This window comes from Canis aureus, chromosome 27, assembly GCF_053574225.1.
Source record: "Canis aureus isolate CA01 chromosome 27, VMU_Caureus_v.1.0, whole genome shotgun sequence".
In the NCBI taxonomy this organism is placed as follows: domain Eukaryota; kingdom Metazoa; phylum Chordata; class Mammalia; order Carnivora; family Canidae; genus Canis; species Canis aureus.
This window is the reverse complement of record NC_135637.1, coordinates 46,921,366-46,941,846: the sequence shown is the minus strand read 5'-3', so window position 1 is coordinate 46,941,846 and position 20,481 is coordinate 46,921,366. Positions and strand designations below refer to the sequence as shown.

General features: G+C 42.5%; 1 protein-coding gene and 1 pseudogene across 2 annotated transcripts; both read right to left on the bottom strand.

The window, feature by feature from the left end:
• Window positions 1–1,577: 1,577 nt before the first annotated feature.
• On the bottom strand, window positions 1,578–11,783 carry LOC144299361 (uncharacterized). Of its 2 annotated transcripts, XM_077874913.1 has the most exons (5): window positions 11,631–11,783; window positions 4,118–4,401; window positions 3,213–3,355; window positions 2,536–2,622; window positions 1,578–2,363 (listed from the first exon to the last, which is right to left on the bottom strand). In XM_077874913.1, the coding sequence occupies exons 2-5, from the start codon at window positions 4,331–4,333 to the stop codon at window positions 1,832–1,834; spliced, it is 978 nt and encodes a 325-aa protein (XP_077731039.1). In that variant the 5' UTR covers window positions 4,334–4,401; window positions 11,631–11,783; the 3' UTR covers window positions 1,578–1,831. The 2 variants fall into 2 exon arrangements, 1 of the variants encoding a protein (XP_077731039.1); XR_013366111.1 differs by lacking the exon at window positions 3,213–3,355.
• Window positions 11,784–13,892: 2,109 nt separating this feature from the next.
• Window positions 13,893–15,466, bottom strand: LOC144299366 (peroxisomal trans-2-enoyl-CoA reductase pseudogene; annotated as a pseudogene).
• Window positions 15,467–20,481: the final 5,015 nt, after the last annotated feature.

Genomic DNA, 20,481 nt, shown 5'->3' with positions numbered 1-20,481 from the left:
CTCTACTCATACTCTTCAGAAGCTGCTTCTGGAGAAGCCAGAGCTGTGCTAACCTTGGTCTAACTCTGCATTAGAACCTGAAATCCTCAACTCTGCCTCTGCCTAGTGATAGAGCCCCACAATACAAGAACCCCAGAAAATGTGTTCTGTATAATTTCAGGAAAATTGAAGATGCCAAGCTTGGGCATGTGAGGCTAGAAGAGCCCTCACTGGGCAGACTTAGCTGAGGCACACATAGGAAGAAGTGAAGCTGATTCGGGCCCCCTGGGCAACATGAGCTATGGTCTGGGAAAGGCTTCTGACTGGCTTCCTTTGGTAGATGTCTTGCCTTCGATCATCAGGTAGGAGCCAAGAGGCAAGGCCCCCTCTTGGGGAATAGGACCATCCCAATACTTTGGGCTTCCAGGAACCAGGTGGAGTTCCCACCCCAGTACTGAGATTGATCCCTACTAGAAACAGACCAAATCCTCAAGACGTGGGTAGGACAGGGTAGAGGAGAGTCATTCAGTCTCTGGCCCTCTTCCCCCAGGCATGCAGGAATAACTGCTTTGTGACCCTTAGAATAGAACTATCTAGGAGGGGAAGATCAATTTATCAAGACGATGTAATAATTCTAAACATGTATGCACATGATAAAATATTCTCAAAATATATAAAACAGAAATTGATAAAACTACAGGGAGGAGTTAATAAACCCCTATATGGTGGGTGATTAGTACAGCTGTGTCGATTAGCTGTTATCACCTAATGAAGACATATAAAGGGATCCCTGGGTGGCGCAGCGGTTTGGCGCCTGCCTTTGGCCCAGGGCGCGATCCTGGAGACCCGGGATCGAATCCCACATCGGGCTCCTGGTGCATGGAGCCTGCTTCTCCCTCTGCCTGTGTCTCTGCCTCTCTCTCTCTCTGTGTGTGACTATCATGAATAAATAAATAAAATCTTAAAAAAAAAAGACATATACAAAATCCAAAACTAATATTTAGCAAACCAAATCCAACAGAATATTAAAAGGACATGTCATAATCAGGTTATATTCACTCCAGCAATGCATTTTAATACTAGAAAACCCATAGGCTGAAGTAAATGAAATTAGGTTTGGTCAAAAATAAATGAAAGAAAAAAAATACTATCATCTCAATAGAGGTAGAAAAAGCATTTGGTAAAATTTAGTAGGAGAAGAAATAAGAGATTAAAAGCATAAGGTTTGGAAAGGAAGAAATGAAGCATAATTACTTGCCAATAATATGATCTTCTACTTAGAATACTGAGAAAAATCAATTGAAAAATTAACAGAAATTACAGGAGAAGTTTACAAGGTGACTTATACAATCAATACATGAAAGCCAATCACATTTCTATATACCAGTAATAAGCAGAAAATTTAATAATAAAAACTATATACCACACCAAAAAATTATAAGATATCTAGTGAAAATCTATAAAAGTTTTTGAAAACCTATATGGGGATACTTATAAAACTTTAAATAATAAGTTTAAAAAACGAATAAATAATAGCCCATGTTTACAGATAAGAAAACTTTTTTTTTTTAAGATTTTGTTTATTTATTCATGAGAGACACAGAGAGAGGCAGAAACACAGGCAGAGGGAGAAACAGGCTCCATGCAGGGAGCCCGACATGGGACTCGATCCCGGGTCTCCAGGATCACGCCCTGGACCGAAGGCAGGCGCTAAACCTCTGAGCCACCCAGGGATCCCCCCAATTTCCTTCTACCCAGAAGCAAAGACAAGAAGAAAAAAACCAACGAGTGTCCAGAGGGGCATGCTGAGGAAAAGAAGAGCTCCCCGAGGGCTGGGCTCCTGGAATCTCTGTCACATGCCCAGGAGACGGGAACAAATGGGTGTCGGAACCGGGCTGAGGCTTGCAGCTGAGGAAGGAGAGCACAAAAAAAGAAAACCACACACACACAAAAAAACACACACACACAAACACACACACACACACACACAAAATAAAAAATGAAAAATAAAAATAAAAAAAAGGAAGGAGAGCACAGAACCCCCCAGGAAGCCTGGGGCCCCAGGCGAGCTTCCAGACCCCTCCACCCCCGAACCGCCCCTCTGGAGCTGCAGTAGCCACAGGGGCAGCTCCACTGCATGGTCTCCAACAGCTTCTGCAGCCTGGTCGGCGTCCTTCAGCTGGCAGTGCTTCAGGTACAGGTGCTGCGGTGTCCCCGAGACCTCCTCCAGCAGAGTCTCCAAGGGCCCAGGGACCATGTACGACAGGTTGTCACCACTCAGATCCAGCTTCTTCAGGGAGGCGGTGTGAAAAGTTCTGAGACAAGTAGGTGATGCCCACGTACAGGAGCGGATCTCCAGGGAGTGCAGTGGCTCCTGCAGGTGACTGAGGAGAGAGGGTGCGGCTCTGTCAGGGGAGGGCCGGGCCGGCAAACACCTGCCTGTCCCTGTCGGGGCCAGTCCTGCGGCAAGCACCTCACCTGGGCTGCCATTTACCGATAGATTTAGGAGTATGTCCTTTGGTGTACCAAGGATTGGCCCAGTCTCAACAGACCTACCTCCTAGGTTCTCTTCCAACGCCCCCGACACAGTTTCTCTGGTGAAATGGAGACCACATTAGTACCTGGTAGGACTGCTGACAGGAGCTGTTTGGAAAGAGATTATATGACCATAAAGAATCCATAGCATAAGCTTGTTTTTTATACAGGTTTGGGTTTGGGGGAGCTTAGCTTGGCTGGGGTGTGCAGAAGGCCTCCACCCAGAAATTTCTGGGAGGCAGCACAGAGCAGATGTTTCCCTCCCATAATCATCCTGGGAGCCGTGCACACTCCTCTCCAGGGCAGCACAAATACCAGGACTGATCTGTGTTGTCTCTAGTTCTTTCCTCAGGGCCCAGCACAATGCCAGGCACTCAGCAGAGCCCAAAAGTATTGTTGAGGAAATCGCTGCATGCATCTTTCCCCATTAAATTTCTCTTCCTAAGGAGATCCCAGCCACTGGCTACAGGGGAAGCCCAAGTTCCCAGACTGCCTGCGATGCCATGAGCAAGTAAGGAGAGCCACCACTTCCTGTCTTACCCTCTGCCCTGACTTGACTTGAGGGGGCATCCTGGGTACTTTTTAGAGGACCCTGCCCACCCCTTCACCTGAGCACTTGATGCAGGTTGCCTGACAGGTAGGAGTAAGAGTAGAGCTTCTGAAGGTGACCCAGCTTGCTGAGCTATGACAGGAAGTACCTGGAGGGCTGCTCAGGCTCAGAGGAGAAGGCCCAGTGGTAGCAGGCCAGCTTGAGGCCTTGCTGGTTGCAGATCCTGCCCAGCTGGGTGGCAAACAGGCTCTGCTCAGACAGTGCCCAGAACCAGTCAAACACCTCCAGCTCCTGAATGAAATCTAGGTTCAGGATTTTCAGGATCCCTATAAGGCTATTAAAAGGCATTTCTTTAATATGCAACTTTCTACTGCAGAGAGGCAGGGACCCACAGCTCCCTTCCACTTTATTCAGGAGGCCAGAGAGGAATGTATCTAACTTGAGGGGCCTTCATAGGAAAAGATCCATGTGTAATTCCACTAGTTCTTGCAGACTCTGCTGGCTTGGGCTTGGCCCTGGCCGGGGACATCACTGTGAATGGTAACCAAAAAGGGAACCTGGCCAGGGCCTCAGAGGCGCCTTTACCTTGGACCTGTTCGGAGTCCAAGGTCAAATCCAGCACCCTCAGTTCTGACCTCCTGTGGAGATGAGAGCGGTGTGAGGAGATGCTGACATCTGGGGAGCCCATCAGGGCCCAGGGTAAGCAGAGCAGCAGCAGCAGCAGCAGCAGCAGCAGCAGCCCTGGGCCACTGTGGAGTCTAAGTCCCCAGTCTCAGCATCAGCCCTTCCTAGGTGCCCCCCTAGTCCTCTCCTCTCTAATGGGTTTTTCCCTTCCTACTTTCCAGTCCCTATTCCTCACACAACCTCTACCACAATCCCTAGAAGGTAAAAAGCACACCCCTTAATGCTCTTCAGCTACACCATCAACCACTTCACGCAGAGATCCTCACTCACAGCCCTAGCAGATTCCAGTACTCCCTCCCTTCCTTCCCAGCTCTACCTCCAACTCAGAGCTCTTTCAGCACCCATACTTCAGTCCAGCAACCCCCCTACCTGGGACAAGTCCTCTGGGCAGGGCAGGCAAGCGCAGCTTGCAGGCTGTCTTGGTTGGGCCACTGTACAATCAGGGAGCCCAGGTGGAGAAAGGGGAAGGACCAGACCTGCACCAGTGCCTTCAGAGCCGCCACCTTTTGGCAAAAGCAGCCATGAGCAGTGGTGGGAAGTACTTGACTGTGAACTCTTCCAAGGCAGGTATGGGTGAAGCCTCATTGCTCAGGAGGCTGTGGGCTGCAAGTTCCAGGATCTTGGGTGGTGCAGGATTGCTCATCTCCATGGACCTGGTGAAGAGTCAGGAGACTTGTTGCCTCAGCATCCCCCCAAGTCAGCACGGAGGCTCCAAGTCCTTCATGTCCATCGCAGGACAGATGTTAGCCAAGGAACTGGAGACCTCGCTCCACCCTCCATTCATGACTCCACATCCAGAGTTTGGGTCTTGCAAACCTGACTCTGTGACTGTCTCCCCCAACCCCCCACCCCAGGCACTGGTGGCACAGGGCCCAGAACTATCTCAGGGCCTTTACATTTACTCTTCTCTCTGCCTGGAAGATTTCTCCTAGAAATCCACTTGGCTGGCTCCCTCACTTTATTCTCTTTCAGTCTCTGCTTATATTTCCCCTTGTTTGAGAAGTCTTCCCTGAACACTGAACACTCACATAGGATAACACTCCCGTCCCTTAATGATGACTCTATCCTACTCTGCTTCATAGCTCTTGTACTACCACTTCTACCCTACCACCCACTCGTTCAAACACACACACACACACACACACACACACACACACACACACACGTATCATTGCTTCTTGTCTATCTCTGTTACACTGTAAGCTCCATGAAATAAAAGAGGTGTCTGCTCTTATCATTGCTGTAGTCTGAGGGACCAACATATAATAGGCAACTGAGGCATATTTTAAGTGCATTACAAGAGCAAGTCTGCACATTGTAAGCTCACCACAATCCCACTGATTGAGCTTAGGGTGACGGAGGATGGAGGTTTTCTTTCTTTTATTTATTTATTTATTTATTTATTTTTTATTGGTGTTCAATTTACTAACATACAGAATAACCCCCAGTGCCCGTCACCCATTCACTCCCACCCCCCGCCCACCTCCCCTTCCAACACCCCTAGTTCGTTTCCCAGAGTTAGCAGTCTTTACGTTCTGTCTCCCTATCTGATATTTCCCACACATTTCTTCCCCCTTCCCTTATATTCCCTTTCACTATTATTTATATTCCCCAAATGAATGAGAACATATAATGTTTGTCCTTCTCCAACTGGCTTACTTCACTCAGCATAATACCCTCCAGTTCCATCCACGTTGAAGCAAATGGTGGGTATTTGTCATTTCTAATAGCTGAGTAATATTCCATTGTATACATAAACCACATCTTCTTTATCCATTCATCTTTCGTTGGACACCGAGGCTCCTTCCACAGTTTGGCTATCGTGGCCATTGCTGCTATAAACATCGGGGTGCAGGTGTCCCGGCGTTTCACTGCATCTGTATCTTTGGGGTAAATCCCCAACAGTGCAATTGCTGGGTCGTAGGGCAGGTCTATTTTTAACTGTTTGAGGAACCTCCACACAGTTTTCCAGAGTGGCTGCACCAGTTCACATTCCCACCAACAGTGTATGAGGGTTCCCTTTTCTCCACATCCTTCCAACATTTGTGGTTTCCTGCCTTGTTAATGTTCCCCATTCTCACTGGTGTGAGGTGGTATCTCATTGTGGTTTTGATTTGTATTTCCCAGATGGCAAGTGATGCAGAGCATTTTCTCATGTGCATGTTGGCCATGTCTATGTCTTCCTCTGTGAGATTTCTGTTCATGTCTTTTGCCCATTTCATGATTGGATTGTTTGTTTCTTTGGTGTTGAGTTTAAGAAGTTCTTTATAGATCTTGGAAACTAGCCCTTTATCTGATATGTCATTTGCAAATATCTTCTCCCATTCTGTAGGTTGTCTTTGAGTTTTGTTGACTGTATCCTTTGCTGTGCAAAAGCTTCTTATCTTGATGAAGTCCCAATAGTTCATTTTTGCTTTTGTTTCTTTTGCCTTCGTGGATGTATCTTGCAAGAAGTTACTATGGCCGAGTTCAAAAAGGGTGTTGCCTGTGTTCTTCTCTAGGATTTTGATGGAATCATGTCTCACATTTAGATCTCTCATCCATTTTGAGTTTATCTTTGTGTATGGTGCAAGGGAGTGGTCTAGTTTTGTTCTTCTGCATGTGGATGTCCAATTTTCCCAGCACCATTTATTGAAGAGACTGTCTTTCTTCCAGTGGATAGTCTTTCCTCCTTTATCGAATATTAGTTGCCCATAAAGTTCAGGGTCCACTTCTGGATTCTCTATTCTGTTCCACTGATCTATGTGTCTGTTTTTGTGCCAGTACCACACTGTCTTGATGACCACAGCTTTGTAGTACAACCTGAAATCTGGCATTGTGATGCCCCCAGATATGGTTTTCTTTTTTAAAATTCCCCTGGCTATTCGGGGTCTTTTCTGATTCCACACAAATCTTAAAATAATTTGTTCTAACTCTCTGAAGAAAGTCCATGGTATTTTGATAGGGATTGCATTAAACGTGTATATTGCCCTGGGTAACATTGACATTTTCACAATATTAATTCTGCCAATCCATGAGCATGGAATATTTTTCCATCTCTTTGTGTCTTCCTCAATTTCTTTCAGAAGTGTTCTATAGTTTTTAGGGTATGGATCCTTTACCTCTTTGGTTAGGTTTATTCCTAGGTATCTTATGCTTTTGGGTGCAATTGTAAATGGGATTGACTCCTTAATTTCTCTTTCTTCAGTCTCATTGTTAGTGTATAGAAATGCCACTGACTTCTGGGCATTGATTTTGTATCCTGCCACGCTACCGAATTGCTGTATGAGTTCTAGCAATCTTGGGGTGGAGACTTTTGGGTTTTCTATGTAGAGTATCATGTCATCGGCGAAGAGGGAGAGTTTGACTTCTTCTTTGCCAATTTGAATGCCTTTAATGTCTTTTTGTTGTCTGATTGCTGAGGCTAGGACTTCCAGTACTATGTTGAACAGCAGTGGTGAGAGTGGACATCCCTGTCTTGTTCCTGATCTTAGGGGAAAGGCTCCCAGTGCTTCCCCATTGAGAATGATATTTGCTGTGGGCTTTTCATAGATGGCTTTTAAGATGTCGAGGAATGTTCCCTCTATCCCTACACTCTGAAGAGTTTTGATCAGGAATGGATGCTGTATTTTGTCAAATGCTTTCTCTGCATCCAATGAGAGGATCATATGGTTCTTGGTTTTTCTCTTGCTGATATGATGAATCACATTGATTGTTTTATGGGTGTTGAACCAGTCTTGTGTCCCAGGGATAAATCCTACTTGGTCATGGTGAATAATTTTTTTAATGTACTGTTGGATCCTATTGGCCAGTATCTTGTTGAGAATTTTTGCATCCATGTTCATCAGGGATATTGGTCTGTAATTCTCCTTTTTGGTGGGGTCTTTGTCTGGTTTTGGAATTAACGTGATGCTGGCCTCATAGAACGAATTTGGAAGTACTCCATCTCTTTCTATCTTTCCAAACAGCTTTAGGAGAATAGGTATGGTTTCTTCTTTAAACGTTTGATAAAATTCCCCTGGGAAGCCATCTGGCCCTGGACTCTTGTGTCTTGGGAGGTTTCTGATGACTGCTTCAATTTCCTCCCTGGTTATTGGCCTGTTCAGGTTTTCTATTTCTTCCTGTTCCAGTTTTGGTAGTTTGTGGCTTTCCAGGAATGCGTCCATTTCTTCTAGATTGCCTAATTTATTGGCGTATAGCTGTTCATAATATGTTTTTAAAATCGTTTGTATTTCCTTGGTGTTGGTAGTGATCTCTCCTTTCTCATTCATGATTTTATTAATTTGAGTCTTCTCTCTCTTCTTTTTAATAAGGCTGGCTAATGGTTTATCTATCTTGTTAATTCTTTCAAAGAACCAACTCCTGGTTTTGTTGATCTGTTCCACAGTTCTTCTGGTCTCGATTTCGTTGAGTTCTGCTCGAATCTTTATTAACTCCCTTCTTCTCTTGGGTGTAGGATCTATTTGCTGTTTTTTCTCTAGCTCCTTTATGTGTAAGGTTAGCTTTTGTATTTGAGTTCTTTCCAGTTTTTGAATGGATGCTTGTATTGCGATGTATTTCCCCCTTAGGACTGCTTTTGCTGCATCCCAAAGATTTTGAACGGTTGTATCTTCATTCTCATTAGTTTCCATGAATCTTTTTAATTCTTCCTTAATTTCCTGGTTGACCCTTTTATCTTTTAGCAGGATGGTCCTTAACCGGAGGTTTTCTTTCTTCACTCATGAAGCATCAGGTTAATTTCAGGTCACTTATACTCTTTCCACGGCCTAAACCCTCCTTTCTTCCTAGGCTTCCTAGGCTTTCTTCCTACACTTCCTAGGGAAGTGTAGCCCCATCCCATTACCCTCCAAGGCCACCCAGGCTACAGAGCAAATCTTTGTGCTGTGACAGAGATTTTCTAGACCCGTGCTGTCTGATGTGAAAGCCATGAGACACATGTGACAACAGACCACTTGAAATGTGGCTCATGGGACTAACTCAATTTTTAGTTTTATTTAATTTCAATTAATTTCAATTAATAGCTACATGTAGCTACATGCTACATTTTTGGACAGTACAAAACTAGAATCTATAGAAGTCAGAGACAGGAAACATTCATTCGTAATCTCACCAAGCTATGAAATCCACTCCTATGATGCTATTATGGCGTTGGCAAGAAAACTGAGAAATATAATATATCCCTTTTTAAGGAACAGTGAATATTGGCAATTATTGGCCAATCTCACTTTTTTATAAAGATATTTATTTATTTATTCATTCATTCATTCATTCATTCATTCATTCATTCGAGACAGAGAGAGAGAGAGAGAGAGAGAGGCGCAGAAGCAGGCTCCATGCCAGGAGCCCGACACGGGACTCAATCCCAGGACTCCAGGATCACGCCCTGGGCCAAAGGCAGTTGCCAAACCGCTGAGCCACCCAGGGATCCCCTCACTTTTGAAGCTGGATGTAAAAGTCCTAAACAATGAAACACTGACAAATCGTTCTCTTAAAAAGATGATCATGTATGATTGATACCAGGAATGCAAGAAGGGTTAATGTCATTAATTATTTAACTGTGTCAATGGCGACAGGAAAATCAAGTAAGGGATAGGAAGAAAATTCCTGAACCTGATATTTAGTAGTGGTGTTCTATATACACTGCCTTTAAAGTCAAATAAGAGCCACCATTCACATCCTGCACACCTGATGCACCCTGCACGTCCAATTCAGGGAGTGTCACTGATCCAGGGCCCACCCTGTTGCCCACAAGAATCCCTGGCAGCCTGGAGCAAGGGCCACACCTCACATGTGTTGCTCTGCACCAAGGACTGCGTGCAACAGACTAGCTCCTGGGAGACACTTTGGTTTGAGGACTTGCCAAGGACTTTGCTGAACCTGCTTGAGAGTGCCTGGTGGATCTGGCACACTTCCACCTCACCTTGCCTCCTTAATTGCCTCATCGCCTATGTCCATCTGTAGCTCTCCAAGCCTTCCTTGGCTCCTTCCTCATTTTCCTTCATAGACAACTCCCCTAGTAAAATCCTTGCACATTTTCCTATCTTAGCATCTGGTTCCTGTGGGGCCTGGACTAACTCAGATGTCATATCGCCGCTTCTATTCAACACTGTACTGGACATCCTGTCACACTTTTACAAGGAAAAAGGTTGTATGAGAACAGGAAAAGAAGAAACAAAAGTGCTAATAAATGTAGATCATATGACTCTTTACACAGGAAATCCAAGACAATCCTAGACAAACCTACAGAATAATAGAGTTCAGCCAGGTTGTGTCACATAAGATTGACATATAGACATCAGTGGTGCTAGTATGTATCAGTAACAACCATTGGAAAAATGTAATCGTCATGATTATAAGGTCCCAATCACAAGTGTACTAGATGGTCCTTAATAAAAGCAACAACAACAACAACAACAACAACAACAACAAAATAAATAAATAAATAAATAAATAAATAAATAAATAAATAAATAAAAGCAACAAATGTTTCTCAAGATGTCTTTAAAAGATTTCAAAATTTTGGACCAGAGTATATATAACGTGACAATCACTTAAATTGACTTTTAACTTTCTTATAAGTTTTAGATAATAACAACCATAACACACAGATTGTTAAGACAGCAAAAGGACACTGCTGGGGGGCTGCATGGTGGTGCAGTCAGTTGAGCGTCCAACTCTTGGTTTCTCCCAGGGGTTGTGGGATTGAGCCCTGCAGAGGGCTCCAGGCTCTGCGCTCTGCATATAGTTTGCTTGAGACCCTCTTTCCCTCTTCTTCTGCCCCTCCCCACCACCCTCTTGGGCTCTCATAAATAAATAAATAAATAAATAAATAAATAAATAAATAAATAAATAAAGTAATTAAAAAAGTACACTGTTGGGAGAAATAATTTTTTTTTGGGGGGGGAGAAATAATTAAATAAAATCTCCTGTCAGGGGATCCCTGGGTGGCTCAGCGGTTTAGCACCTGCCTTTGGCCCAGGGCGGGATCCTGGAGTCCCGGGATCGAGTCCCACATCAGGTTCCCAGCATGGAGCCTGCTTCTCCCTCCTCCTGTGTCTCTGCCTCTCTCTCTCTCTCTCTGTCTATCATAAATAAATAACTCTTTAAAAAAAATCTCCTGTCAACCCAGTACAACCCCTTCACAAAATGTAGACAAGAATGAAAGTTTTGTTATTAAGCATTAAACCAGACCATGATGCATATCACAGGCATTCAGCTAAAGAAATTGGAATGATAAAGAAATCTCACCCTTTTAGATAGCTAGGCAGAAACAATCCATTACATACATACAACTGTCTTAGTCCAAAGGAAAAATTAAAACTTGGAGCCAAGTGCTTGGACAAAACTTCCACAGAGTTAGGGAGACAGAACCCCACACTCCTCTGTGTTCACCTTTCACAGAGGTGGCTCCAGAAAGACACACCTAGAATGCAAAACTGGCAAAAGGCTTGTTCAGCTTTTTAAAAGATTACATATGTGTGAAAAGAACAAAGAAGATTAGGATCACAAATTTTCAAAAGGAAATGCTGGAAAGAAAAGCAGGGGAAGAAAGTGTTCTTTCCCTTTTGGCACGAGGGACACATCAAAGTTCTTGAGACTAAAGCAAAGTTATTTGTTTTGTATATTTTGTAATTGGAGTTCAATTTGCCAACATATAGTATAACATCCAGTGCTCATCCCGTCAAGCGCCCCCCTCTGTGCCCATCACCCAGTCCCCCCGTCCCCCCGCCCCTTCCACTACCCCTTGTTTGTTTCCCAGAGTTAGGTGTCTCTCATATGCTGTCACCCTCTATGATATTTCCCACTCATTTTCTCTCCTTTCCCCTATAATCCCTTTCACTATTTTTTATATTTCCCGAATGAATGAAACCATATAACGTTTGTCCTTCTCCAAATGACTTACTTCACTCAGTGTAATACCCTCCAGTTCTATTCATGTTGAAGCAAATGGTGAGTATTCATTGTTTCTAATGGCTGAGTAATATTCCATTGTATACATAGACCACGTCTTCTTTATCCATTCGTCTGTCGATGGACACCGAGGCTCCTGCCACAGTTTGGCTACTGTGGACATTGCTGTAAAGTAAAGTTTTTAGTTAGAGGCAAATTCATAGTCAGATTCTTCAATTACTAAAGAACACTGAACATATAAACTCTACAATTCATTTAATAAGAATAAAATCAACCACAAAGGCAGCAGAAGAAAGGGCATAATTACGAGCACTTGAAGATAAAATAATTAGCAGAAAAACAGCATTAGGAGAAAAATAGGCAGACTGTAAAGAAGAGAAAAAGAACTAATCAGAATTAGAAATGGCAAAGTGACTATACCTATGGACACGGATCATATCATGAGAACCAAGAGAAACAAAGACAGAACGAGCAGCACTATCAGTATTTTGTTGATGTTTGAATTAGGACAAGCATACACACTATCAACATTGGGAAAGCTGTGGCCAATGCAATATGACATGTAATGCTGGTGCTCTCAATAGCAATTAAAAGAAAAAGAGATAGAAAAAAACCCATGTATTTCAGTGGAAAACTATGCATCCTTTATAATGTATACCCTTTTAGATTATCAGATTCTAGATTATCAGCTCAGATTCCTGTTCATTATCTTTGTGCGATTTTGTAACTCCTTGTATGTTGTAGGTAACTGATAGATATATAATTCTATCTAGCCTGGTAGTGACTTTCCGCTAATTTCCACCTGTGGAAAAGCAGTTTTATCTTTATTCATAATTCATCTCACCATCCCTTTATGTCATATAACTGCACTGTTTGGATTCTTCTTTTGAATTGGCTATAACATCTGCCTCACATATTCACTTTATAACTCTATATGAGAGTCATGATTCTACCTTTTTTACCAATAGAAAGCTAAAAGAAAAAAAAATTTTAAAGGCTAATATAATAAGAATATTTTTATTGATGTGACTGGATGGGAATGTTGAGTATATCCAGCAAGAACTGAATAGTAAATGTACAATGGCAAAGTAACTTAGACACATGAAAGAAACCACACCCTAACCAGGCTATCACTAGGGATGACATTAATAATAAATATGTGAAATAAAATTAAGAATAGCAAATTATTGATGTAATGGAATAAAATTAACAAAACTAAAGACTTGTCAAAGGGCAGAAAGCAAATATTGAAAAGATATAAATTCTTAACTTATTGTTATAATCAGAATATTTTTGGTAATCTGTCTAAATAATTATAACTTTAATCTAGAAGAAACAACAAAATAAGAGAATGCTAAAAGATACTAACTTTACCAGATATTTGCATAAAGTAATATTGACCCAAGAACAAAAACCAACTGATGAACATAAATAAAGGAAGCTCTCCCAAGAGCTCACTGTATTATTGAAGGATCTAGTCTTCAGGGGATCCCTGCATGGCTCAGGGGTTTGGCGCCTACCTTCAGCCCAGGGCGCCATCCTGGAGTCCCAGGATCGGGTCCCGCATCGGGCTCCCTGCATAGAGCATGCTTCTCCCTCTGCCTGTGTCTCTGCCTCTCTCTCTGTCTATCATGAATAAATAAATAAAATCTTAAAAAAAAGAAGGATCTAGTCTTCAGTATCCAGATTGTTGACTACAGATAGCTAAGACAAAAAGACGAGCTTCTTTGGAGAAGATTCCACTGAAAGGTGGCTCAGCAAAGTGAGGGAAACTGCCTGTCACAGTTAAGGTTTAGGCAGCAGGAGAATCTGGCAGCTAACTCTTCGTCCTCCAACCTCCACTCTCAGAGCTTTCCCACAAATCCAGCAGCAACAAACCCTCCGCAATGCTTCCCTGTCTCAGGGACACCTGGGTGGCTCAGGGGTTGAGCGCCTGCCTTGGGCCCAGGGCATGATCCCGGATTCCCCGGATCGAGTCCCACGTCGGGCTCCCTGCATGGAGCCTGCTTCTCCCTCTGCCTGTGTCTCTGCCTCTCTCTCTCCCCCGCCACCCCGTGTCTCTCATGAATAAATAAAATCTTTAAAATAAAATGCTCCTCTCTTCACAAACATCGGATAGCTTTGAGAGAGATGAATTTGTAAGATGCGGGCAGCCCTGGTGGCGCAGCGGTTTGGCGCCGCCTGCAGCCTGGGGTGTGATCCTGGAAGCCCGGGATCGAGTCCCGCGTCAGGCACCCTGCATGGAGCCTGCTTCTCCCTCTCCCTCTGCCTGTGTCTCTGCCTCTCTCTCTGTGTCTATGAATAAATAAATAAAATCTTTAAAAAAAAAGAATTTGTAAGATGCATCACATAGGAAAGAAAAAAATCCACTACCAATAAAACACCCAGTGAGGGTAAGGCCCATACTGATTACTGAGATGCCAATCCCTGATGTATCCATGATGCACAATGAATAGGACTTTTTGGTAGGTGGACGTATAGCGTGAAAAAATAATTTTCTAGAGGGACACCTGGGTGGCTCAGCCGTTGAGTGCCTGCCTTCGGCCCAGGGCGTGATCCTGGAATCCTTGGTTCGAGTCCCACATTGGGCTCCCGGCATGGAGCCTGCTTCTCCCTCTGCCTGTGTCTCTGCCTCTCTCTCTGTGTGTCTCTCATGAATAAATAAATAAAGTCTTTAAAAAATAATAAATAAAGTATGTTAATTTCATTCATAAAAAAGTCTTTAAACACAGGCTAAACAACATTGGTTGGGGCTTAAGAATGCATTTATTTCAGGAATAGTTTCTGCTTGGGCATAACTGATAACATTCAAAAGGCAGAAAGTGATTTTTCCGTACAAATTATTATAACTCTAAAGTACCAAAGGGCATTCTGGAGATACTAAGACATTTGGGGATAAAAAACATATGTAGTTTCCATAGCTTGGCTTTATTCCTGAAAGACTCCCTCATCCTTTTGACAACAGAAATATCCCCCGCTCGCTAAGGCCAGTTGTATATCAAACACTCCCATATACAAAGACTGGCCCCATCCCCATCCACCAATTTTCCAGTGATAAGAGAAGCTACAGGAGACAGCAGGAAGCAGACCAATAGGGAGATCTCTCAGGAACTCCAATTTGCTTCGCTGGAATTTTCTTAACCGTCCAAATACGTCTTTTGCCAAAGAGCCATAGTTGTCAATAGCAGTCAGGGAATAAATGACGCCAGGGGCAACACAGTTGCTCCTTACTCCGTTCTGGCCTATTCTACAGCCAAGGATTTGGTGAGATTGTAAACACCTGCTCTGGCAGCTGCACTATACACAAGTCCTGGAAATCCATTTTAAACAAGGATAATATTATTCAGAATGGATCCTCCATGCTCTTTCATCCAGGAGTTGTAAACTGCTCTCCACATGTAGAAGGTGCTCATCAATTTGGTTTCGATCACAGCATGCCATCCCTTTGCACTGATGTGTTTTGCAGGAGACCTGAACTGACCTCCTCCATTGTTTACAAAAAATTGATCTTACCATAAATATCTAAGGTGGATTTGACCAAATTGTTCACCGCCTTTTCTTTGCAGATGTTGCATTTTATGGGAGTGACCTGAGCCTGGTGGGCTCAGTTCATCTGCAGTAGATTTTAGTCAATCAAAGTTACGTGACGCAATGACCACATTACACCCCAGCTGCAAGATCTTGGTCATGATGGCCTTTCTGATACCTGTGTCCCCTCTGGTGATGATGGCCAGTTGGTCTTGCAGCAAGCCAGCAACCAGCCAGCTCTTGCCCTTGTCCCAAGTGCCCATCTCCACCAAGCATCTGAGTCTTAGGAGTGCTAAAGTCACTTACATGGTAAAAAATAATAATAATAATAATAATAATATTTTTTACTTTATTTATTCTTGAGAGACACATACACCGAGAGGCAGAGACATAGGCAGAGGGAGAAGCAGGCTTCCTGTAAGGAACCCAATGTGGGACTCCATCTCTGACCCCGGGATCATGCCATGACCCGAAGGCAGAAGACACTCCACTCCTGAGCCATCCGGGTGTCCCTACAGGAAAATTTTTATGTTTAAAAAAAATCAATAGCCTGTCTAAATTATCTCATTTTATTAAAAATAGATTATCATTTTAAATACTGATATTCCGTCAGAAGTCTCTTATTGACAGTTATTTTGAATTTCAAACTATAAATAACCCAGAAATAAATTTTGTTAAATGCCTTTATCCAAATTTCAGGTTATTGAGTATATGCTTCCTTTACATCTTTTTCTCCTTTATGGAGATGATCATGTGGGATCTCTTCCTCTCTTTTGTGTCAATATGGTGAGGTTTGGTTTTGTCTTTTTTAAAGACTTTATTTATTCATGTCAGAGAGAGAGAGAGAGAGAGAGAGAGTGACAGGCGGAGGGAAAAGCAGGCTCCATGCAGGGAGCCCGATGCGGGTTCGATCCTGGGTCTCCAGGATCAAGCCCTGGGCCGAAGGCAGGCGCTAAACTGCTGAGCCACCCAGAGATCCCCAATATGGTGAGTTTTATTAAAAGATTTCCTCATATTGGACTATCCTTGCATTTCTAGTATTTCTCACTTAGTCACATGCTATTATGACTATCAATGCCATTGCACCAGTATTTATCAATGAGATTCGTCTGTAATTTTCTTTTAGAGACCGTTTTGTGAATTTGTGTTTGGGATTTTTTTTTTTAGTGAAATAGCTCTGTCAATTTTGATCTGTGTTGGACTTTGACTTGAATCTAGTGTGGTCTGGGGTGAATGAGCTGGCTGAATGACAGACCCTATCCTGTGATAGGTGGAAAGAGGATACTTCCGTGAAAAACTATGCATTGCTCATATCTTACTTGTTCAGTCTAGTCTTCACTATTTCCTAGTCTTTCATGGTTTTTAAGCTACTTCAGAAGACAAGTGATAGCAATGCAAAATAATTCTTGTCTCTGGACATGTACATTCTGTCCTATTCAATTGACTTCTCCTCACTAGCCGGTTAAATAAATCTTTAACACTTGTTCGTTTTTGTATCTGCATGAGTCATGATTTTATCATTTTTAAATAATCTATTTTTATTGTAAAAATATATTTATATTATGTATATTTATGTAAAATATACATAAAATTGCCATCTTAACCATTTTTTAAAATATGCGGGTCAGTGGCATTAAGCACATTATTGTGCACCCATCACCACCATCCATCCCCAGAACTCTTTCATCCTACTAAATTGAAATTGTACCCAGTAAATAATAACCCTCCATTCCTCTATCACCTAAGCTCCTGGGAAACCACCCTTCAACTTTCTGTCTTTATAAATTGGACCGCTCTACATATCTTTGTAAGTGTGCTAGGAGGAAACACTTCCTACCAATTCAGATGCAGTGATCTAGAGACTATTAATTAACTGACAGATTTGGGATCCCTGGGTGGCGCAGCGGTTTGGCGCCTGCCTTTGGCCCAGGGCGCGATCCTGGAGACCCGGGATCGAATCCCACATCAGGCTCCCGGTGCATGGAGCCTGCTTCTCCCTCTGCCTGTGTCTCTGCGTCTATCTCTCTCACTGTGTGCCTATCATAAATAAATAAAAAAATTAAAAAAAAATTTAACTGACAGATTTACAGGAGAAAAGACAAGATTAATTTACACACTCACGCAGGAACATTCAGATGAAGAGGCTCCCTAAAGAGCTGGAGATAGACGTTTATATACCAACTGAACAGGGGAAAGCGATGGAAAGCAAAGAAAGAGCTTCTCTGGAAAAGACTAAGGAGCTTTTAGGAAAACAAATGGAAAGTATGATATTGTCATGTTTGCCACTTCTCAGATGCAAGTGGTCCAGGCTGAGAGTGAAACTACCCCAAAGAGGGATTTATGGCAGCTTCTCTCTCAGAAGGATAAGCCTTTAGTCAGATACATGAGACCCAGAAAGGCTTCTGCATTTGCTGTGTCATAAATGACTTCAGTTTAAAATAACCTTGCTCCAACTCAAGGGGTATAAGTGGATCCATACAAGTGGAATCATATAGTATTTGTCCTTCAGTGACTAGCTTATTTCATTTAGCATAATGTCCCCAAGGTTCATCCATGCTTACAATGTGTTAGGAATTACCTTCCTTTTAAAGACTGAAATAAAATTCTGCTGTACTTATATATTACATCGTGTTTATCCGTTCATCCATTGATGGACACTTGAGTTCCTTCCGCCTCTTAACTATTGTGAATAAATGTGCTTATGAATACAGCTGTACAAATTCTTCAAGACCCTCCTTTCAATTCTTTGGGGTATATACCCAGAAGTAAAATTGCTGGATATATATTTTTTAAGATCTTATTTCTTTATTCATGAGAGACACAGAGAGAGAGAGAGAGAGAGAGAGAGAGAGAGGCAGAGACACAGGCAGAGGGAGAAGCAGGCTCCATGCACCGGGAGCCCGATGTGGGATTCGATCCCGGGTCTCCAGGATCGCGCCCTGGGCCAAAGGCAGGCGCCAAACCGCTGCGCCACCCATGGATCCCCCAAAAGGTTTTAATATTTAATTGTAAAGGTGGGCAATAAATCTAAATTGTGGTATCATTATGATTTTTTCTTTTTTAAAGAGTTTACTTATTTCTTTTAGAGAGAGAGAACACAAGTTGAGGAGGGAGAGGGACAAGCAGTCTCTGCACTGAATGTGGAGCCTGATGTGGGATTTGACCTCATGACCCTGAGATCATGCTCTGAGTCAAAATCAAGAGTTGGATGCTCAACCGAGACACCCAGGTGCTCCTCATTGTGATTCTTAAAACGAGAGATACACAATGACTTATTTTTCATGGCAAATATTTTTAGATCCATAAAGCTTTATGGTAATTATCCATGTGTTATTTGTTTTGGTCATGCTGTCAAATTTGTAATAAAGCTTCTTAACCCAAAGGAAAAATAAAGTTATGTGTAGCAAAAAATTTTTTTCTCTCTGTAGTGTGTTTGAATCTATTAAGATATATATGCTCCAGGGGCATCTGGGAAGCTGTCAATTAAAATGTTTGCCTTTGGCTCAGGTCATTATGCCAGGGTCCTGGGATCAAGTCCCGTGTTGGGCCTGCCTGCTGCTCCCCCTACTATTCTTTCTCTGATTGATAGATAAATAGATAGATAAATAAATAATCTTTTTAAAACAGATATATATGCTCCAAACAAACCTTAAAGAAAAAACAGCAAAATGTTATTGTTTTCACTCTTCACACACTGCTATAAACATTCTCATTAGCTCACACAGTCCTTCCAGCTGGCTTACGTATACTTACTTCCCTTCGGCTTCAGGGATTGGGGGAATGGCTGGAAGTGCACACGAGGCTCTTTTTGTGATAAATTGTAAGCAGGCATACATTCAGCCAGAAGCCTTCCAGATTGGTCATATAAAAACATGGAGAGCAAAAAGAAAATGGAACTGAATGACTACCAAATTTCTACTCAGTACAGAACATTTTAGACTTACAACAGTAACTCTAAAAGCTCCCATTAAGCACGTTCAATATTAGTTTATAACCATTATCTCATTTAATCTTCACACACATACAATTTATGTGGTATATAGCATCTTAATTCCCATTTCAGAGCTGAGGAATGCTCTGCTTGAGGTCATGCAGCTAGTAATTGGAGCTAGGGGTTCTTAACATTGCATACTCTTTTCACCCTGGGGATGCTACTGAACTCAAAGGGCAGTTCTGAGGATTAGATGTGCTGAGGCACATTGTTTCCTTAGCCTCCTGCCTGCCATGGAGTAAGTAGTCATTATATGATCGCCATTAGTATTGAATCATTACTATTTAATATTAAATTATATTAATACAAATAAAACAATTAAGTTATTAATTGTGCATATCTGGGTCCTATGTATAGGTTTTCCAACCGTTTTATTCAATTCCTGTACTTCAAGATCATATAGCACACAAGTGAGAATATCTCCAACTTTGTGATTATAAATTAATAAAGGGTTAAGACTAGGAATACAGAAGTACTCACAGTTCAAATTTTAACTCACCATTTGTGAAATTGTGGGTCAGGATGATGTTGTAATAGGTAATAGGGCCATCCTAGTTGCTGGACAATGTTCTGGTCAGGAGTCCATCGGCAGCACTTTGGGATGGGTACTCCATTCTGGAGTCTGACTTTAAACACTTGCAGTCCAGAAACTCAACTTAGTCAGTCTATGGAAAATTACTGAGGCTCTTGGAAATTATTAAAATGAACCAAACTAAGCAAATAAATAATCTTTAAATCATATTATCAATTGTGTATATATAATTAGAGACATACCTCTCCTAGAAGGGGCTATTCTATCCCCTTATTGTCCTAGCAATGAGAACAAATTCTTGCTCACAGGTGGTCCATTGGAAATCACTTCCCTAACCAGAGTTAGGGAATCTCCCTAACCAGAGTTCTTCCTCCCCAAATCTCTCCCCTATTATGTGTTTTGTTTTCTGGTAGCAGTTATCACTACCTAAAATTATCTTACTTCCTCCTAGATTGTCTGCCTTCCTCCATTAGAATGGCAGGTTCTCTGATGTTTGTTCACTGCCATATCCCTAACTTCTAGAACAGAGCTTGACACATAGCAGGAACTCAATATATGCTTGAATGAATTAATGTCATCTGGAGGTTGTAAACCCAAGTTAGATGCAAGTCAACTTAAGCTTCTTTCCCTCAACAGGAAATAGTTGCCCTGTCACTGAACTGAGTTTAGGGACAGTCCTCAGAGATGGGTCGGCCCCCTCGGACTCAGACCCCAGAGCAGGTGGAACCTGGCCCAGCCCAGTGATCTGTGTGTCTGCTCTCTCAGCTGCCCTCCAAAGCCCTGGGATCGACT

Coding starts and splice junctions, on each gene's coding strand:
- LOC144299361 (XM_077874913.1), bottom strand. CDS start 4,333: ATGAGGCTTCACCCATACCTGCCTTGGAAGAGTTCACAGTCAAGTACT. Junction 3,356..4,117: donor GCCCAGAGGACTTGTCCCAG/GTAGGGGGGTTG, acceptor GATTTCATTCAG/GAGCTGGAGGTGTTTGACTG. Junction 2,623..3,212: donor GAGCCTGAGCAGCCCTCCAG/GTACTTCCTGTC, acceptor CTTTCCAAACAG/CTCCTGTCAGCAGTCCTACC.